Source organism: Olea europaea, chromosome 15, assembly GCF_002742605.1.
Source record: "Olea europaea var. sylvestris chromosome 15, O_europaea_v1, whole genome shotgun sequence".
Classification (NCBI taxonomy): domain Eukaryota; kingdom Viridiplantae; phylum Streptophyta; class Magnoliopsida; order Lamiales; family Oleaceae; genus Olea; species Olea europaea.
This window is the reverse complement of record NC_036251.1, coordinates 1,688,093-1,707,497: the sequence shown is the minus strand read 5'-3', so window position 1 is coordinate 1,707,497 and position 19,405 is coordinate 1,688,093. Positions and strand designations below refer to the sequence as shown.

Here is a 19,405-nt window from a genome sequence, read left to right as displayed (position 1 = left end):
AAGACGGTTTTCTCACTTTATTTTCCTCTTTTATTTTTTTATATAGTTTTATTAAAATTAAATAAAAAGGATTAAGTGGACAAACATTTTTACCCTTTAAAATTTTGTAGTTTGCAAAGCACACGCCTATTTAATATAGAGAAATGAGGAAACAGACAACAAGGACTATTTGCGCAAGTAAATATTAATCAGACAGTGTAAATGTAAATTTGAAACAATAGGGATGATATGAGCAAGGATGACAAAAAATAGGGACATTTTATGCTAATTACCCTTATATTAACATCCTTAATACTTGCCCACTATTGTCTAGTCTTGCATTCCAAACATGTCATGAATATCTTATCGATCTTCTTAAACCTGCCAGAATTCACCTAGTGGTCATAGCTATTGTCACTTGAGTAATTTTTCCATTAAAATAGCCTACGTCATTGATATTTTTTTGTTTTCGTATGGACCAATCTGAAGTAATGATATATTTTCCTTGTCCTTCAGAACTGCCTTGCTATAAATAATCCAAGAGCCAGAAGTAGTTTATGTGCCTCTCCCCTAAACTGATCCTTTGGCCTTTAAACACTTGAATGCTACACTATAGGAGATGACTAACTTATACAACGTTTTCTATAACAAATTATTTGGACAAATTAACATTTCACTAAATGCTTAATTCACTCACCTTTTTCTTTTAACTTGTCATTTTGAAGGTTACAGCTGATTTAACACCTTTGAATCCTAGAAAGGTGGCTGTACAATTTGATTGTTTCAAAATTGGAGGGCTGGTAAGTGTCGTTTCCTTGTTAACTAATCCTCGTGCATGGTCGATAGAAAATTACATTATTATGTGTTAGTTGTTAGGCAGTTCTACTTTAAATCTAAATTTCACGCACTAACTTATAAAGAATTGGATGCACACAAACAATCATTGGCTTTATAATTAGAGATGTCATTGGTCCTACAAGCAAGTTATACATTCTTGTAGAATTATTATGATATTACATAATATGTTGATCAATGATATCGTGGTGAACAGATACCAGTGAAAGCTCCGGGAAGAGCTCAGGGCGAGCTGGAAATCACTTACTTGGATGAAGAGTTAAGGTCAGTTCATGAACTAGATTTGCCACTCTCAGATTAGATTTTACGACCAAGGCTCTATTAGTTGCAGCTTTTCTTTGTACTGTTCATGTACATAAGATGACTCACTGTATAACATGTCAGAAGAGGGAGAAAGAGGGAGTCGGTAGACCTAAAGTAACTTGGTGTGTGCTAGTTGATAAGGATCTAGAGCGTGCATGGCTAAGCCTGGAAAACGTAAAAGATCGTTTTAGAAAAGTAAAGACTTTGTTTTATAAAATGACGTTGTTAAAACAAACTAGAAGTTACTTCTACTTTTTTTAAGTCAAATAAAGAGTTATTTTAAGCTTATGCATGTTTGGCTTAGCTCAGAAATTACTTTTACTTTTTCCATGCTTAGCCAAATATGTCCTAGTTGCTTTAGATATTCACAATAGATCTAGCAGTGAACCGAACGGAATGGTGAACCTTGCTAGTCTCTAAATGCTTTCCTTTTCCTTTTCACTGTTGCAGAGTATCAAGAGGTGATCTGGGGAACCTGTTCATCCTAAAAATGGTGGATCCTTCATACCGAATCCCTTCCTAATGCATTCCACGAAGATAATTTGATTGCTAAATTTCTAGTGATGACTGCAGAAAGAATATATAGTAACCAAAGTTTCATGTACATTTTTTCGCTTGTAATTATTGAGCAGTTACTTAAAAGTTGAGCCAAATAAGTCTTCTTTTATATAGAAACTCTTCACATATTTGGAATATCATTAGTTGGGTTTGCCAGGCCGTTGCAACAGTGCCAAGACTGGCAATGTCAATGATCCCATTAGCAGAGCCATGAAAAAACTGAACATTTGTAAGGAAGAATGATGTTTTCTTTTGTACATTCCACATGTAAAAGTACATGCATGATCATATAAAAACCAGCTGCATTTATAAATATGGGAAAATAATTATTCTACTTATCATTTAAACAATTCTACAATGATTTAACAGTAAAAAGAAACTATTAATTGATGCCAGTTAAAGAGGTACACTATATGTTGGATCAACCATTTTCAAAATAAACAAGTTCCCTTGGTTGCCTCTTGATATCCTGCAAATCATGAAAAACGAAGTACTAAATTGAGCAGATGGTAGAACATAAATGTCCGCATGAAGACAATCCAATTGTTAAAGACAGCTCCTGACCATGGTCGAAAGGAAAAAGAAATGGCTGATACTGAATTCAAATAGCCAATCTTGTAGGGCACAATGGACGTGTTGCAGGAGAAACTACTGAAAGTTATTTGAGGACATCGTTCGGAAAATGACCAACTTGCAGAGAGAAAATTGAAAAACGGCCTCTTTTAGAGAAATTTCAGAAGAAGCCTCATTTTTATTTTTTTTGGTCAAAGTCTCAATATTCCACTGTCTCGTTCTTCTTCCTCACACACTGATTTGTGACCCCATGCTGGTGGGTGGGGGCAGTGGAGGGAGGCGGAAGTGGCAATGGGGAAGAGATAGAAATGGTGAAGAAGACTCATTTTCAAAAGGATAACTAGACTGATGGTCCTAGATACATAAAAGGCCATTGTCTTGTTTAAAAAGTTGCACGGTGAAAAGAAATATTTTCATGATAATGCGCATTTACATATCTAAAGTTCTGTTCTTTTTGGAAATAATGCCGTTCACAAGGAGAAATGAGTACCAGAAGAGTGAAGGGCAAATTTCCCCATTCTCATGTCGCAGAAAACAGGGTAAGATTCAAATTTAATGCAAAAACGAAGAGCACGTACACACAAGAAGCTAGATAAAAAGATCAATCTCACACCAGTCCAGGAAAAAAAGTCATCACATGAAGATATAAGTTTGAAGAACGTCAACCGCATTTGAATAGCTGAGTTTCATTTTACTCACCGTAACTCTTCATCCAAATATGTAATTTCCAGTTGACCTCGACCACTTCCACGAGATTTGATAGGTATCTAGGGAACACAAAGAGGAATTATTCAAATTCTATATACCTCAGCAAAAAACAAAGATCTCTAAAGCTTTGCTAAGATGCTAAAGTGAATGAGAATCAAAGGAAATAATTACAAGAATGGTCTTACTTAAAACTTTGCAGATTAATAAGGTTAGAGGAGAGAACTTTGCTGTCTTCCCGCACTTATAGGTTTGCATGTGCTATTATTCATTACCCATTTTTTTATTTTTTTATTTTTTTATTTTTTTTGTCGTTGGCCTAGAGAGAAAAAATTGGCATAACACAAATTCACCACCTACCAAAACTTTTTTCCTGCACCAAATACGTTGGACTATGCAGAGCCTACTGTACACTTATCTCCTCGACTGCAGAAGAACGTCTCATTTCTACAACATATTGGGTATTCAATATTTGCATTTGGTCGACCTAATATTCTTGAATCTGACATTAGACTTTTACGAGGTTGTTTTCTATGTGACATATGCGTGAGATCACTGTTGCCTTCTTTCTCCATGAGATCACCGTTGTAATCTTCTTCAGAGTGAAAACCGCAGCAATTAGATAAGCTGTCTGTGCTTTACTCGCTTTGTTTCCTTTATTGCTCTCGTAAATAGGTGATATTTAACAACTTTAATCCATAAAAAGAAGTGAGTTATATATACCCTATAAAGTCCAAATTACAGAACATAATAATTAATTTATCTATATTGGGGACAGAAAACTTTCTACTTTCCCAAAACAACTAATATGCTGGCGCTGTCATCAATCAAAAATATGAATCCCTTAACATTACAACAGCTGAAAATTAGTTGAGTTTCAGAAGCAGGATTTGACCTACCAGAGCTGCAATCTTGAAAGCATCAAACTTGACAGCCACTCTACTTTCATTTAAAGGAACCAAATTAGCTGTTGCCTACAAAAAACCAACAAAGTGATTTAAAAAAAAAAAAAACCTACGTTCATTTTGTCCATCAAGGAATTTGTTTCGCATGAACGCTATAAGCTCAAACAATTAACGACTACATCTTTTGAAATATTCTGCCCTTGGTCGCTCAAAATCTTTGGTTCTACACTAGACCCAATTTGAAAATTGGGATTATCATGGTCAATACCTAGAGTCTACGAGCTAAACCATACACGTGAAGTAAACAAGTAGCTGGAAGTCAGGAAGGTAGTCTTGAAAATGGACTTTCTCACCAAGCTTCCGATGGTTATTTCTTTTCTTTAATGATGCTGAAAAAAGTGAGTTAAACAGGTAGCTGAATCTCAGGTCAAAAGTAGCATTGATTTATGGCTTGCTCGCCTAGCTTCCCATGGTTATTACTTTTCTTTATGATGCTGAAATGTGATAAAACCATAAAACATGTGCATTTTAGCATAAAAACTTCTCTGTGGTAACAGTTTCCTGTAATTGTTCAGAACAAAAATATTGTGCTTACAACAGTGAATATGTCCGTAGGCTGAAGGATCTTTAGAAAAAAAAACTATAATCTCTTCTAACAATACTATTGTAGATAGAACAAAGAAATTACATGATTTTGAGATCACGAAACCTCATCTACTCATCTGATTTTAAATATAATTGCTAACTTTTTTAGTTCTTAGAATTTTATTTTTTTTTCGTTTGGGATCGAGTAAAGAATTGAATTTGATTGCTTTGAGAGAGAAAAGTCAGGTAACGGAACACAAGTAACCACTGTCAAGAAGCAAAAAGAAGAAGAGCATAACCAGTGTGGTATCTCGAGTATGTTATAGTTGAACAATATGCTTAAGTTTGACTGAATATTTTGATTGAAATAATATAAAAAAACTCATACGTTCCACAATCATGTAGTCAAAACATAAATGTACAGTCTAGATGAAGCTCTATTTTGTTTGCTCAGTGGGTATCACAGGCACAAGAACACGACTACTCAAGAAACACAAGCATATCTAGAGATAAGCACATTACATAGAAAAATTATGCCTTCCCTTGAAATAAGAAGTTACCTGATTGAAAAATGGCCAAGTTTCCAAATTTTGTGCCCTCAATGCATCTGCGTTAATTGCCTGGTAGATTTTTCCATTTGGCCTTAAAAATTTCGGCCTCTGCCACAATTTAATTGAAGGGTGAGCATTATGTTTAGGGTTGGAAATTATACAGCACCTACAAATTTTTAAACAAAGAGTTGAAATATCAGACTGGTTGCACAATAACCAATCAGGACTGCATTCGTCAAGATCCATTATATAATTTAGATTTCTCTTCTTAAGATCTTACAGTAATTTGTTAAGTATTTAGACGATAGACAAAATTAAAAACTTTCTCCGTTTGCCTTAGAAATTATTTGCATATAAAGAAAGTATGTATTGAGGATAAATGTAGTAATGAACTCTGCTCCAGCTTATCTGGCTCCTATAATTCTTCAGTTTTGCTCAGTTTAAAAAGAGAAAAAAAAATAATAATAATAATAATAAATTCAGGTGCATATTTGAGTATGGCTACACAGGACACAATCCGATACCAGCAGAAATCAAGATGAAGTACACACAAATTCAGTTAGAAGCTTCTGTTTTGTTCATAATCAGCTAAAGAATGACTAACAAAGAAGAAAGCATCTTAAATTTTATACAATCATCATAAGAAGGCCTTTAAAAGCACATGATGCCTTTAAAAGCACATGATGCCATCTCTTCTACAAAATGTAGTGCTGAAAAAATAGAAGTTAAGGTAGATATTTCAAGCTTACAGTTAGCCTTTTTATTTTCTTTTTCCAAATTACGTTCTGATAACCCAATGTCATTTAAATGGTCTGCCGTTGGTTTCTATGAACTTCTGCATTCAAATTACAGAATTTCACTTAATGACATTTAAATGTTAATTAAATACATTGCCATTATGTTCCGCTTCAAATAATTCTTTTATCATTCAGAACACAATTGAATAAAAAAGACGAGTAATTTTTATGGCAAAATATATCACCAAAGTGAAATAGATATTACAAACCTCTGTTTTTAAAATTGCTGTAGAAGTTGTATATAAAAGCTCCCATTTCCCGTTTAGAAGACTTGATTTGAGCGGTTGCTTCACTGTGTTAACTGCCTCCAGTTCACGTGCAATCTGAAAATTAACTGTATCTAAGAATATACATGTATCACTCAAGGTACAAAATAGGAATCAAAATATGATGAGTTTGTCCTCCTCAGTTTGAGTAAGCAGTTTCCCTCTTTTTCATTTGATTTCATAGAGGCTAGAGGATATATGCATATTCCAAGTGGATGAAAAATCCAAGAAACATAAAATATGCAGAAATAGGTGGAACAGTAAATTCACTTCCAGATTTTTACAAATGTTCAGCATAAATTGTGGCTCTATATATTACAAAAAGTTCCAACAGGGGCTAAACTTAAACGTATGTGAAAGTTACTTTAAGAGTGTGTTTGATTGGCTTTGTTTTCATGAAAAGTGTCATTTTTCCACCCAAATTCCTACTTTTAGGGTGTTTGATTGACAAATTTTTCCAACTTTTGTTCATGTGACCATATCTTTCTCAAAAAGAAGGAAAATATTTTCTTTGGAGACGGGTAGTTTTAATTTTCTAGGCAATTCTCTCTCTCTCTCTCTCTCTCTCTCTCTCTCTCTCTCTCTCTCTCTCTCTCCCCCCCCCCCTCATTTCTGGGTTGAAAATTAAATCAATCAAACACATTTAATTAATAATTTACAATTCCATGCAATTTCCATGCTCGCAATCAAGCGCTCCCTAAGTAAATTTGTTTATTCCAAACTTTTTTGGATAAGATTTTCTTTAGTTTCTAAGTATAAAAGTTATTTTGAAAGCAACACTTCCCTTAACTGACTCTGAGTCTTTGATAGCTTAAATTTACTTATTTACTTATTAGTAATCTTTTAAGCTTAGCCACACATGTGCCTACCGAATGGAATCACAAGGTCAGAAGAAAAAATTTTACTAGCATGATATTGCTATAGACACAGTTATTAGGTCTAGAGGTCAGAAAAAAATTTCCCCTCTTCTTCACTAATTCTTTAATCCCGACACCCTTGTATCCAACATTCCAAGCACAAAAAACGCCCAAAATATCTATCAAATTCAATCAATTCCAATATAACTAGAGAACCATAAATTAATCAGAATATTATTCTAACACAACCGCGCTTACAATTCATACAATCACCTTTCTTATATTAATCAAATGATAATTCAATAAGCAAATATAAGAAACCCACCTGATCGATACGCTGCTGGTCCTCAGGAGAAGCCGCTGCACCGCGGTCGAGTGGAGCAATAGCCTCAAGAAGCTCCTTCTTCAGGCTCTCTCTGTCTTTGATCAAGAGATATGGAAATAAAGAAAACCCTATTCTCCATTTCTTCGACTGGGTTTCAATGATTTTGTAAGTATCAAATAATTTGCTGTTTTTGAATGTGCTGGGTAAGTAAGGAACGGATTTTGGAGTGATTTTACCAGTCGGTGGAGTACGAGAGGTGCAATTGTGCAATAGGGTAGGCGATGTAGAGAAAGAAAGAGCAGCCATTTGAATAATGATTGTTTAACTTTAAATGTTAGGTTTTGTCCGTTAATATTTCAGTTAATTGTGGATAAGAGTAGAGTTAATTGTTCTAATGGTCACCGAAGTTAGACCCATACCTTTCATTGATCACTAAATTTTAAAATATTGACTTTTGGTAACTGAATTTTAAAATATCGAGTTTTAATCATTGAACTTAGGTTCATGACTTCGAGTATTCACTAAAGTTTAAAATGTCGAATTTTGGCTAATGAACTTTGAAAAATGTTGTACATTGCTCACTAAACTTCGAAAAATATTGTACGTTACTCAATGAATTTTAAAAAATACTGCACATTACTCACTGTAATCTCGATATTTTTTAAAATTTAACAGTTATGCTAGTAAGTAACGTACAGTATATTCTAAAGTTTAATGGTCAAAACTCGATATTTTAAACTTTAGTGAGCAATCTAAGACGTGGATCTAAGTTCAGTGATCAAAACTCAACATTTTAAATTTCAGTGACCAATCAGAGACATGAATCTAAGTTCAGTAACCATTGAAATAATTAACTCACAAGAATATGAGAGAACATATTTATCTAAATATTGAAAAAAAAAAAAAAAAAAGAGAGGGTAATGTAGATAATAATCAAACGGAAAATGAAAGAGAATGTAATTTGTAGCCATTCATTTTTATCTTCTAAAAATATTTTTAAATATGATAAAAGCAGCCAAAGCCAGAAACCCTTTGCAAATACGCTCTAAAAAATAATTACAATATTCATATCAATTAATAATGATTCGCAAGATTATGGATTGAAAGATGGTTTCGTTCAAGTTATTTGATTATTTGCCTCTGAAAGAAAATGATTCATGTATAATACAATAGTCAATTTTATTTATTTATCATCTATTTTGCCTTATCATTCAACCCATATCACCACGAACAAAGGCTCTCTTCGAATTTAAATTCAATTGCGAGTTTTAATCGGACATACTCGATAAAACTTGTGTTTTTTAGATCTCATTGATAATGTGGTAATTAATAAAGAAAACTGGCATTTGACGAGAATAATACCAAAATATAATTAGATTTTCGATAATTATTGAATAAGAATATGGGATATTTAGTAAAATGAATCGGACCATATTTAGATTTCGTTTGGCTTTTAGAATTTATTAACACACTCACAATAATAATTTACTCAATGTTCTGAAAAGTATAAAAAGTAACTAGCCAACAAAATAAGTTACAAACTTTTACGAGTCTAAACAAACGTACGCATAAAAAACATAAAATGTGACAAAAAGACAAGACCAAGTTTCGTGCCCGGGCATATAATTAAACATAAACCCTCATATCTCATGACAAATGTGAAGTTGAACTAATTTCCCAAGCCACGGTATCAATCTTTTCTCGACTAGCTTCAATTAAATATTTCTTCTTTATTTCATTTATTTTTCACTAAATTTAAAATAAAAGGAGAAATATATTCATTCACAAGCACAAAGATTAGATTTGGAAAATTTTCCCAACTTATTGTACTAATCTAGAAAATATTTTTCTCGTAATTTATTTATTTTTACTAGCATTAATGATTCTAGGAAATTATTCAAATCTTTAATATATATATATTACAAACACTTAAAACCCGTTTAATTTGTGTTTCAATTTTCAGTTTTAAGTTCATTTTCAATTTTCTATTTTGACGGTCTGTTTTAAGATTGTTAAAAACGCATTTGTTTTCTCATTGTAAAAAATTATTTCTCAAAATAGAAAATTAAAAAATTATTTGGTTTGAGATTTTGAAAGATTATTTTATGACATTTATTTCATTATATTTGATTAATCATAAAATATTTATGTTAATATATTTTCAAGTGATATATACATTTTAAAGTAGATATAATATTTTTTCTCACTACAAAAGTAAAATAAAAATAAATAATAAATTTGAGTTCAAATTATATAAAATAAAAATAAAATTTAATGACGTGGACTGAGAATATTTTTATTTGTGTTCATTTAAGTTTTTTTTTTTAAATTATGTAAATGATCGTTAAGAGCTTGAACTATTTTAATGTTTTTAGATTATTTATTAATTTTATTTTTTCAGAATTTTTATTGTACATTTTTTGAAATTTTATTTTAGTATTTTAGATTATTTTTTTTTTAGATTTTAAAAGTTTTAAAATTTTATTTGTTAGAATTTTTAAAACATTTTAATTTTTAATGTTATTTAAACTCTTATTTTCCTTGTTTTGAATTTTTTTTTTCAGAATTTTCACTGAAAATACTCAAAACTTTAAAAATGTCTTTTGAGTTTTATTTTATAACTTAAACTTTGTTTTCGAAAATATTTTTTCAAAAATAAGATCAAACATGTTTTCTATGTTTTGCAAAATTGAAAACAGCAAACCAAATGCGCCGTAATTTTTGAAGAATGCATTGTTAAAAAATAGGGGAAAATTTTAAATTTATATATAAAATTATTTTATTGGAAGGATGTACAATTGAAAATGAGTTTTAAAAAATGGAGGTCAAAGAAAGACTTAGCCCTTATTTGAGAGTTATTTTTTGGGAAGAATGAGATTTTGAATTGTAAATTTTAGAGATTGTGTAGTTGAAAAGTATGAAAATATTTTGGATTTACATGAAAAACATTTTATTGTTAGAATGTTTGGTTAAAAATGAGTATGAGAAAAAAGAGTTTTGAAAGAATAGTTGTCAAATAGGAGCTTAATCTATCGGTTAAAGAGCATCATTAATTGGCACAAGGATCTCCTCAAACTTCGGTAGAATTCGACTATGTGTTTATGAAGGCTAAGTTTGCAAGATAGGTGGAAGTATATGAGAAATTATAATGAAATACGAATGTATTTTTAAAAGAAAGAAATCTCAGGAGAACTAGTCGAAACTTTAAAATAGTTATCGTAGTAGTTCAACATGATAAACTAGAGCAGACACAAGTTCAAATACTTTATTGGATCATGAACTAGGCATAGATATTTTATTTCTTTATATATTTGTATTATTACATAGCTCGACAAGCAGTACTAGAGCAGACACTGAAACACTCTCAAGGGATATCACATTGCAGTGATGGCTATCTTCATTCCAGATTGACAGTGCCCTGGAAAATTACAAATGAAGAAATTCTGTCCCTTAACAAGTTTGATCTGATCTTTTCCAGTCTTGTACACCTTGGCACCGCGAGGGGTGGTGCAACCTTGATAGCCACCTTTGTTCACCGCCACGACATTGTGAATCCCCGAATTATAGTTGAACACTGCACTCAAAAGTCAAGTAGATATAAAGTCTTGTCCAATTCAACGCGCTAATTGCATATTTCGTATTGTAAGATTAGAGTGCACAAGTCAAGGTTAAAAAGAAAACTTAAACTTTGTTCGCATATTGTATTGTCTAGTACTATCTGCACAAAATGTAGATTAGAAATATGAAAAAGAAGTTAATTGTGATTTTTGTAAATGGACATGTTTGTTGTTTGTGGGGTTGCGTGCACTTTCTTTCTTTTATATTGGCGGGGCATAGTGAAAACAAGGTAGTTTAAATTTAAAACTGTATACCAAACATGCGACGATAAAAGAGTGGTCGATTTGTTAGTTGAAAAATGTGCTTACCGAGTGTGTCACCAGCTTTAAACTTCTTGCCTTTGGGCCAACCAGATACGTTAAAGGTCCAACCACCGCGGCCTCCAACGACATAGCTGGCAGATTCAGCCACCTCAAAATGGAAAAGCACCACTAAACACAACATTATTGTTGTGGCAAGAACTGCACTGCCTCTTCCCTGAGACATTTTGTATAATTTGAAGAGAGAGAGTTGCGTGTACTTTTGTGTGGGATGAGATGCATCTTGCAGTTCTAACATTTTACAATTTATAGAGGGAGTGGTGGGAGTGGGTGGGATGGCGTGGGGTAAGGAGTAAGGACTCAAAAAAATGGCTCTGCACCTAACTGCTTGGAAGATGTGATCAATGGAAATCGAAACGAAGGAGCGTGGGGGAGAGGGTTTTAGGCATTCGAAATTCGATTCCGTCGTATGTTTGTTAGATGAGTTAGTTTAGTTCTTTTTGTTCGATCGTTTTGAATCCACATAACTAAGTTCGGGCATAATTTTTAGATTGGTTGGGCATAATTTTTAGATTGGTTAGGCACAATTTATTTAAAATTTATTTTTTCTCAACCTCTGCACATTCATCCAATAAAATAATTTTGCATAATGACACGTACATTTTCCTACTTTTTAACCACATATTCTTAAAAAATAAAAATCAATTTTCTCTTCACTCTTAGACGAACACTTGTTAGTAATTCGATTCAATTATAAAATTCATGATAATCTCAATAGCTAGTTGACGTGAAACTTTTATTGACATAGTTATGACACAAAGTTAAGAAGGTGAAGGAGGGGTAGAGACTCATAAAAATGAGCCGTGACCACTCGCTTGGAAGATGTGACGTGCGAAAATATAAAATAAAAATAAAAATAAAAATAAAATTGATTGTTTCTTAATCTATGTTCGTTAAACATTAAAAACTAATAGGAAAAAAATCTATTTTAAATAAAATAAAATATTAATTTCAATCACGCATTTTTTGATATTCAATATTATTCCGCCTAAAAACTTCAGTCACACGGGATTGGACCCACTCATTGTAAAATAATAAATAAAATGTTGAAATAGTAATAACTTGTGCACTTCTGTCATCACAAACGGGATCAGAGGATCAGAAGTCATAGGCATTGAAAATTGTCAATAAATTTTTGAGCTACCAACCCATTACTCTTTCCACCGTCAACTTCGACTTCTGGGGTCTTGAATGCGTAGGCTAGATTTTGTTAGTGGATATGTACCAATTCTCCATGAAGATTGAACATAATCAACATTTTTCCAATTTTAAAATTCATTTTTATTTTAGTCTAGATAATCCACTATGCAAAATTAATAAAATTGGGAACGTGCCGTTAGATTGTAAAGATGAAATTTGGGTGGAAAGAAAACGAATTTCAGGAAATTGTATTGCATAGAAATTGTTTTACTCGAAATTGTCAATTATTGTATTTGATTGGTATAATTTTTCACGTGAAAATTATTGAAATAAAAATATTTTTGGATGTTCGTTTAACTTTGTTTTATATGAAAATTGTCAATTTAAGGGTAGAATTTGTTTCAATTATATCCAAAAAAAAAAGTAAAGAAAATCATTTATCTTTTGGTGTTTGTTTGACTTTGTTTTTCATGAAAATTGCCAATTAAAGGAAAATATTTTTTTTACAATTAGGGATAAAATTTGTTTCCATTGCCCAAAAAAAAAATAAAATAAAATAAAATTGACCAACGGCCTAGAAATTTGGTGGAAAATGGCTGAGGTGGCATGAAATTGAAAAAATGAATTGCCTAGCAAACAAAAAAAAAAACTATCAAACTTCCAATTTTGGTAAAAGTAGGAGAGATAAAAATTTAATTTAATGTAATGTAATGAGAAATAATGAATCTCAAACAGGGACATTATCAGTTGATTCACTTTCCTTTGTAAACAATTTTGTAGCATCAATAAATTTGATTTGCCCCAATATTCAAATATATTATACAATTTATTTTTCACCCCATCGACATCGAAAGTTTGTCAAAAGCGCATACATGTGAGAATTTCTAAATGTTGTGTTAAAAAGTCAAACTTATACATATTTGTGTTGATATTCTGTTTGAATCGTTTGCCTTCTAGATTTAGTTAAGAATCAATTCCAAAACACATCCATTATGAGGTCCCTTGGTGCTAATAACCAAGATTTAATTGTTGAGAACTCAGAATTTCGGAAGAGATTATAACTCAAATGGTCATTGAACTTTGTAAAAGGTTTTCAAGGGGTCATCGAACTTTAAAAGTTGCCAAAGTTATCACTGAACTTTGCAAAAGGTTTTCATGAAGTCATTGAATTTTAAAAATCACCCCCATTCATTACTAAACTTTGCAAAAAAAAAAAAAAAAAAAAAAAAAAACGGGATCACTAAATTTTGCAAAAGGTTTTCTAGGAGATCACTGAATTAGTGACTCTTAAGGAACGTTTTGCAAATTTTAGTGATAACTTGAGTGATTTTTAAAGTTCTCGACCCCGTGAAAATCTTTTACAAAGTTCAATGACCATTTGGGTTATTATCTCAATTTCGGAATGTACATAGAATATTAAGTGGATTTTAGATGAAATACTATAATATCCATTTAATCATAGTAGTTGAGGAGGGCAATTGTCCATTAGTAAATGTTTCAACTATCTAGTTTGTCTATTAATAAGGAGTGAGCTATTAAACCCCACGTGCCATTAAATTTTTCCGTCTATGCCAAGGCTAAATTTTGGCAAGAAAAAGGGTGGTACGCAAAGGATAGAATACCCAAAATGCACATAAAGTTTCATGAAACGTAAGGGACGAAAAAATTGTCTTAGTATGGAAAAGTCTATAAACGAATGTGTATTCAGCTAGTCAGAACGTTCTAGAAGTACTAGTACTTCATATATGGTAGAAGGTTCTAGACAACCAGCATAAAAATAGCGTCAGGCAGCACTTCAAGCCGGAAGGAAGCTAGCACTAGTCCTTTTCGGAATTCTGTAGAGAATGCTAGGATTGATTTTTGTAGAGATAATTATGTGATATTTTCTATAGAAATGTCTAGAATGAAACATTGACCATTGGATCAAAAAGATCCTTGCCATTTATTTGTGGAGGCAACCACTATAAGAAGTAGGTAGTGAGTTCATTTGCATTGGTCAAGTTTCAAGTTGTAAAAAGATACGTATATAATAAAACAAGCATTCTCCCAAACTTTTGTGCACTTAAACTTCCCAAAATTACCACACCCATCAAGTTACCTTCCTCCCAAAAAAAAATGAATCAGTCAAGTCAAATGTTAGACAACTTAAATCGTCATCCAGGCCTTCGATTTATCAATAGTCCCCAGCTTAATGTTTATAATTTTTTTTTCATATAATTTTTTTAAATAATTAATAATATTAAAAAGATAATTTAAGATTACAAATGATTTTTTAGTTTTTTTTTTAATAATAAGTGTTTGATTTTTTAAAAAACTCTTGGTATTTAATCACTCGATCTAAAGGTTTAAATTGTCTATCAATATAATTAGATAACATTTAAAAAAAAAATTGTTGGAAGACACATTTGACATTTTTATTTATTTTAAACGTTATATTCCTCTAGAGAGAGAGAGAGAGAGGTCAATCCCTGCTCTGTGATGAGTGACGGCCCAAACCCTAATTCCATATTTGTGATTTTTTACTGAATATATATATGAGAAGTCAATCCTCGCTCTGTGATGAGTGACAGCCCAAACCCTAATTCGATATTTGTGATTTTTTGCTGAATATATATATATATATATATAATTTTATAAGTAGCCCACACACCAATTTAACCCATAAATGTCAAATCCATTCCATCCCAAAGTTCAAACCCACCTAATCATACATTCATACTTCTCAATTCTCATCTCCTTCGGTGATTCTGGAAAACACCGAAGCCTCTGCAAGTCAAAAGAGTGAGGAAAACAGTACTGGCAAGTGGCAACCATGGTCTGATGTTCAAGGTTCATTTCAGATTCTTCGCTCGTTCGATGTCCACCACATCATAGAATTTTGTGGTATTGACGTATTGTCATTTTATGCACAATTACAAAATGCTATGTTTTGTATAAAATTATAAATTTGAATTTCTATTAGCAAAATACAAAAAGAAAGTGAGAAACTGTTTGAAATTTGAATAAGTCACAATAGGAACATTTTCCCAAAACTCCAATGGATTATGGATACAGAAGCAGGGGCAGAATTTGGGGTAATAAATTAGTTATTGGTGGGAACAAGACAAAGTAAAATTGTATACAGGCAAAGATTATATTTTATTAGAAATTCAATATCTCGGGTGTAATTATAAGAGTAAGACTTGTGGATTTTTGGAGTTTTTGAATGAGATCTTTTTGTACAGCCTAAAATCTAAACAGCGGAATTTTTCTTTGCTTGCATTTTTGGGTGGTAAGACAGAGAAAGTTTTGATATACAATTTACTTAGATGCGTGCATCTCTTCCTTAATAAGTTAATCTCGTGGATAATGTGTTTGTTGAAATGACATATCATTCTAATTATTGTGGTTGCAAGTAGAGAAGGTCACAGAATTACATTATTCTCACTAAATTGATTCGTCTGTCACTACCTGTATCTACAGCGACTAATAAACGAGCTCTTTCAGCAATAAAACATGTGAAGACAACAATTTATAATAGAATGGAGGAATGAGGATGAGTTTCTTGCTAATTGTTTGTCGCTCTACATTGAACGAGAATTTGCTGAGAAAATAGATGTAGATCCTATTACAGACGAGTTTTACGCAGTTAAAACTCGACGGACACAACTTCAGCACGTAATGTCGTAATGAAATTTTAGGATGCATTAATATGCAAATAAATAAATAAATAAATCACACATTACAAAGAAAAATACATATTTTAAAAAAAAATGATTTGGGATAGCCCCTCCCCCTAGATCTACCAGTGTTCACATGTAATCGGCACCTCATTATCGTCACCAGGATGACAGCGTCGATATTATTCAATCAAAATGGCAAGAATTCATGTTGCTGTAGACCTCTAAATATCAAGGCATGTACATAAATATTGAATCATTTCATTTACAAGTTTAAATTGTACTCTCTTCATCCCAATTATTTAGACTAGTTTCCCTTTTTTCTTGTCCCAAATATATAGGGATGTTTCCCTTAGTAAATGTTTCAACTATCTAGTTTGTCTATTAATAAGGAGTGACCTGTTAAACCACACACGCAATTAAATTTTTCCGTCTATGTCAAGACTAAATTTTTGCAAGAAAAAGGGTGCTGTGCTAAGGATGGAGTACCCAAAATGCACATAAGGTTTCATGAAATGTAAGGGATGAAAAAATTGTCTTAGTATGGAAAAGTTAGAAACAAATGTGTATTCAACTAGTCAAAACGTTCTAGTACTTCATACATGATGGAAGGTTCTAGACAACCAGCATAAAATAGCTTCAGGCAGCACTTCAAGTCAAAAGGCAGTTGGCACTAGTCCTTTTAGGAATTCTCTAGAGAATGCTAGGACTAATTTTGTATAGATAATTATGTGATATTTTTTATAGAGATGTCTAGAATGAAATATTGACCATTGGATCAGAAAGATACTTGCCATTTATTTGTGAGGCAACCACTATAAAAATAGGTAGTGAGTTCATTTGTGTTGGTCAAGTTTCAAGTTGTCAAAAGATTTGTATATAATACAATTAAAATTCTCCCAAACTTTTGTGCACCTATACTTCCCAAAATTACCACACCCATCAAGTTACCTTTCTCCTAGAAAAAATGAAGCAATCAACTCAAATATTAGACAAGTTAGATTGTCACCCAGGCCTTCGATTCATCGGTTGTCCCCATCTTAATGTTTATATATTTTTGTTTTTTCTTATAATTTTTTTCAATAATTAATAATATTAAAAAGATAATTAAAGATTACAAACGATTTTTTAGCTTTTATCTTTCTTTTTTCAACAAGTGTTTGATTTTAAAAACTCTAGGTATTTAATCAGTCCATTTAAAGGTTTTAATTGTCCATCAATATACTTAGATAACATTTAAAAAAAATGTTGGAAGAAACATTTGGCATTTTTTATTTCTTTGAAACATTATATTTCTAGAGAGAGAGAAGTCAATCCTCACTCTGTGATGAGTGACGGCTCAACCCCTAATTCCATATTCGTGATTTTGCTGAGAATCTATAATTTATTTATTTTTTCAATTTGCTCCTTTATTAATATGAGTAAAAAGTTTCATTGATAACTTAACTTTGAATATTGTCATGTTGTGGTCATTGTACTTTAATCTGCTTTTGAACGGTCATTGAACTTACCAAAAGTGCCATCCATTAGTGACTCGGCATCTAGTCGTTTGAAGCTAAGTTGATATGGCCACACGACATCTGACTTGGAAGTTAACAATGTCTCCATATAGCCACATAATGAGTTGCTCTTCCCAAATGGCTTTTTTCTTTACTTACAAATCAAACAAACGATATATCCCCTACACAAATGTAAATCAGAAGCCCCAAATCAAAAAATTTTCCCCAATCACAAACCCTAGATCGTTAATTGATCTACCAAAATTTGATTCAAAACCGCGAAGGGAATCACCAAATTGAGAACGTTGACAAAATCACACAAGCCCAGCTGCTTCTGCCCATTGTGAAGGTAATCCATGATTCAACGATACGAAATCGTACCTTGAATTTCCTTTTTTCTTCGAAGAATTTCCTTTTTTCTTCGAAGAATATATATTTCGTACCCTTGAATTAACAGAAGGAATTTATTTTGAATGTTGTGGTTGCACAAAATCAAAGAAAATAATTTAAATACAAGTTATTTAATTTATGGATTTTATATTTTGATAGTTTGTTTTTGGTGAATTCTTCGATCACCCACATGGGATTCATATCCGTCTTTCGTTTTGTGCTTTCATTTTCAAATTTGTTTCTTGTAGTCATAGCTCATGCTTTCTATGGAAGGTGAACTTAATTTTATGTTCATTTTGTAAGTGGTAATCGCACAATCAATTCAATATTTCTTGCAATGTTCTAATTATGGATGAAGGTAATCATTTAATCGTTGCATATTCATTTGGCCTAGGATTTTTGGTAGAGGAAGCTGAATTAGAAAAATGTTGTGTTAGTATTGCAGTCATTTCATGTGGAAATCGAAAGGTGATTCGAGTTGTGGTTGTTCAGATACATGTAAGGCTAATCATCCGGAGCGAGATCCGTCGTGCACGTTTGAGCAATGGGCTACCATCATAGAGAAAAAAGACGTTGAGATCTCCATTAACATCACTATCCAGAAGGGAAAAGGAGTGACGGAAAAGGGAATGGTTCCGTGAATTATTTCCGCCACTGTGACGAGGCAAAGACTTTTGTTGGAGTTATCACATCCCATTTTTTTTGTAATCAGCACTAAACTTGTTGTAAATTATGTTTTTTGTACGTCAATGTCGTTTTAGTAGTTCACTTTGTTTTCGAACTCTTGTTGTATGTTGATGGCGAAAACTTGTCGATGTGGTTTATTTGAATGCATAAACAATATCTATTGTGTTTGGTTTTTATGATTTGATTTAGGAAACCATATAGCTATATCAATAATTGAGCGAAGAGACAATATATGTAGAGAAATTCACGACTCGAGCTCAATCTATGTAGCTCATATGGAAATCTAACTTGATGCTAAATATTGACACTTGCTCCTACAGTATAACTATCTACTTTGTACTTGCATCTAGTTCAAAAGTGCTCTCAAATATGTCCATATATACAGCATTGATAATCACAATATACAAAATATATACCACTTCATTACATTACAGACACGGGCGTAACCCATGGACTCGTTTCCTAAAACAAAACTGCAAGTTTTTTGAAATTTCCTTGGCATCAAATACCCATCAAAAGTTACACATGCCATAGGTAGACAAAATGTGCATTCAGTGGGCAAAATTGTAATTGAAACTGAGCCCCAAAAAGTTGTTTTTTGCATTAAAGTATCACTCTGCCAGTACATTTGGCAAAGCAAGTGCTGGGCCAAAATATATCGATGTGTCAAAAATATATAGTTGCAATGTCTATTGTGTTGGCTCCGTGTGCATGTCAAGGATATATAGTAATCCTCATATCCGTCTCAACTGAAAATTCTGGAAAGTGATAAACAACATCTTCGTCCAACGAACATTCCAACAATAGCTCTTCAGATGATGGATACTCCAAGC

The 19,405-nt window shown here is 32.2% G+C and overlaps 3 protein-coding genes and 1 long non-coding RNA gene across 5 annotated transcripts in view; 2 read left to right on the top strand and 2 right to left on the bottom strand.

The window, feature by feature from the left end:
• LOC111409782 (probable plastid-lipid-associated protein 4, chloroplastic) overlaps window positions 1-1,804 on the top strand; it is a 5,299-nt gene extending 3,495 nt beyond the window's left edge. The window contains exons 4-6 of the mRNA XM_023039817.1: window positions 705-779; window positions 1,031-1,098; window positions 1,588-1,804. Of these exons, the coding sequence (XP_022895585.1) occupies window positions 705-779; window positions 1,031-1,098; window positions 1,588-1,660 (216 nt within the window). The 3' untranslated portion in view covers window positions 1,661-1,804. The remainder of the gene's footprint in view (window positions 1-704; window positions 780-1,030; window positions 1,099-1,587) is intronic.
• LOC111409783 (probable plastid-lipid-associated protein 4, chloroplastic) lies at window positions 1,781-7,597 on the bottom strand. Of its 2 annotated transcripts, XM_023039819.1 has the most exons (7): window positions 7,260-7,597; window positions 6,021-6,134; window positions 5,024-5,122; window positions 3,873-3,947; window positions 2,968-3,035; window positions 2,077-2,164; window positions 1,781-1,931 (listed from the first exon to the last, which is right to left on the bottom strand). In XM_023039819.1, exons 1-6 carry the CDS (start codon window positions 7,563-7,565, stop codon window positions 2,092-2,094), a joined length of 735 nt encoding a protein of 244 aa, XP_022895587.1. In that variant the 5' UTR covers window positions 7,566-7,597; the 3' UTR covers window positions 1,781-1,931; window positions 2,077-2,091. The 2 variants fall into 2 exon arrangements, with proteins under 2 accessions (XP_022895587.1, XP_022895586.1); XM_023039818.1 differs by lacking the exon at window positions 1,781-1,931 and having other exon boundaries at window positions 1,978-2,164; window positions 7,260-7,596.
• A 2,908-nt stretch (window positions 7,598-10,505) lies between these two features.
• Window positions 10,506-11,466, bottom strand: LOC111410930 (basic blue protein-like). Its single transcript, XM_023041524.1, has 2 exons — window positions 11,186-11,466; window positions 10,506-10,833 (listed from the first exon to the last, which is right to left on the bottom strand). The coding sequence occupies exons 1-2, from the start codon at window positions 11,433-11,435 to the stop codon at window positions 10,634-10,636; spliced, it is 450 nt and encodes a 149-aa protein (XP_022897292.1). The 5' UTR covers window positions 11,436-11,466; the 3' UTR covers window positions 10,506-10,633.
• A 5,384-nt stretch (window positions 11,467-16,850) lies between these two features.
• On the top strand, window positions 16,851-18,748 carry LOC111409781. The gene is made up of 2 exons (XR_002705529.1): window positions 16,851-17,844; window positions 18,323-18,748. It is a non-coding gene; the product is annotated as an uncharacterized LOC111409781 (long non-coding RNA).
• Window positions 18,749-19,405: the final 657 nt, after the last annotated feature.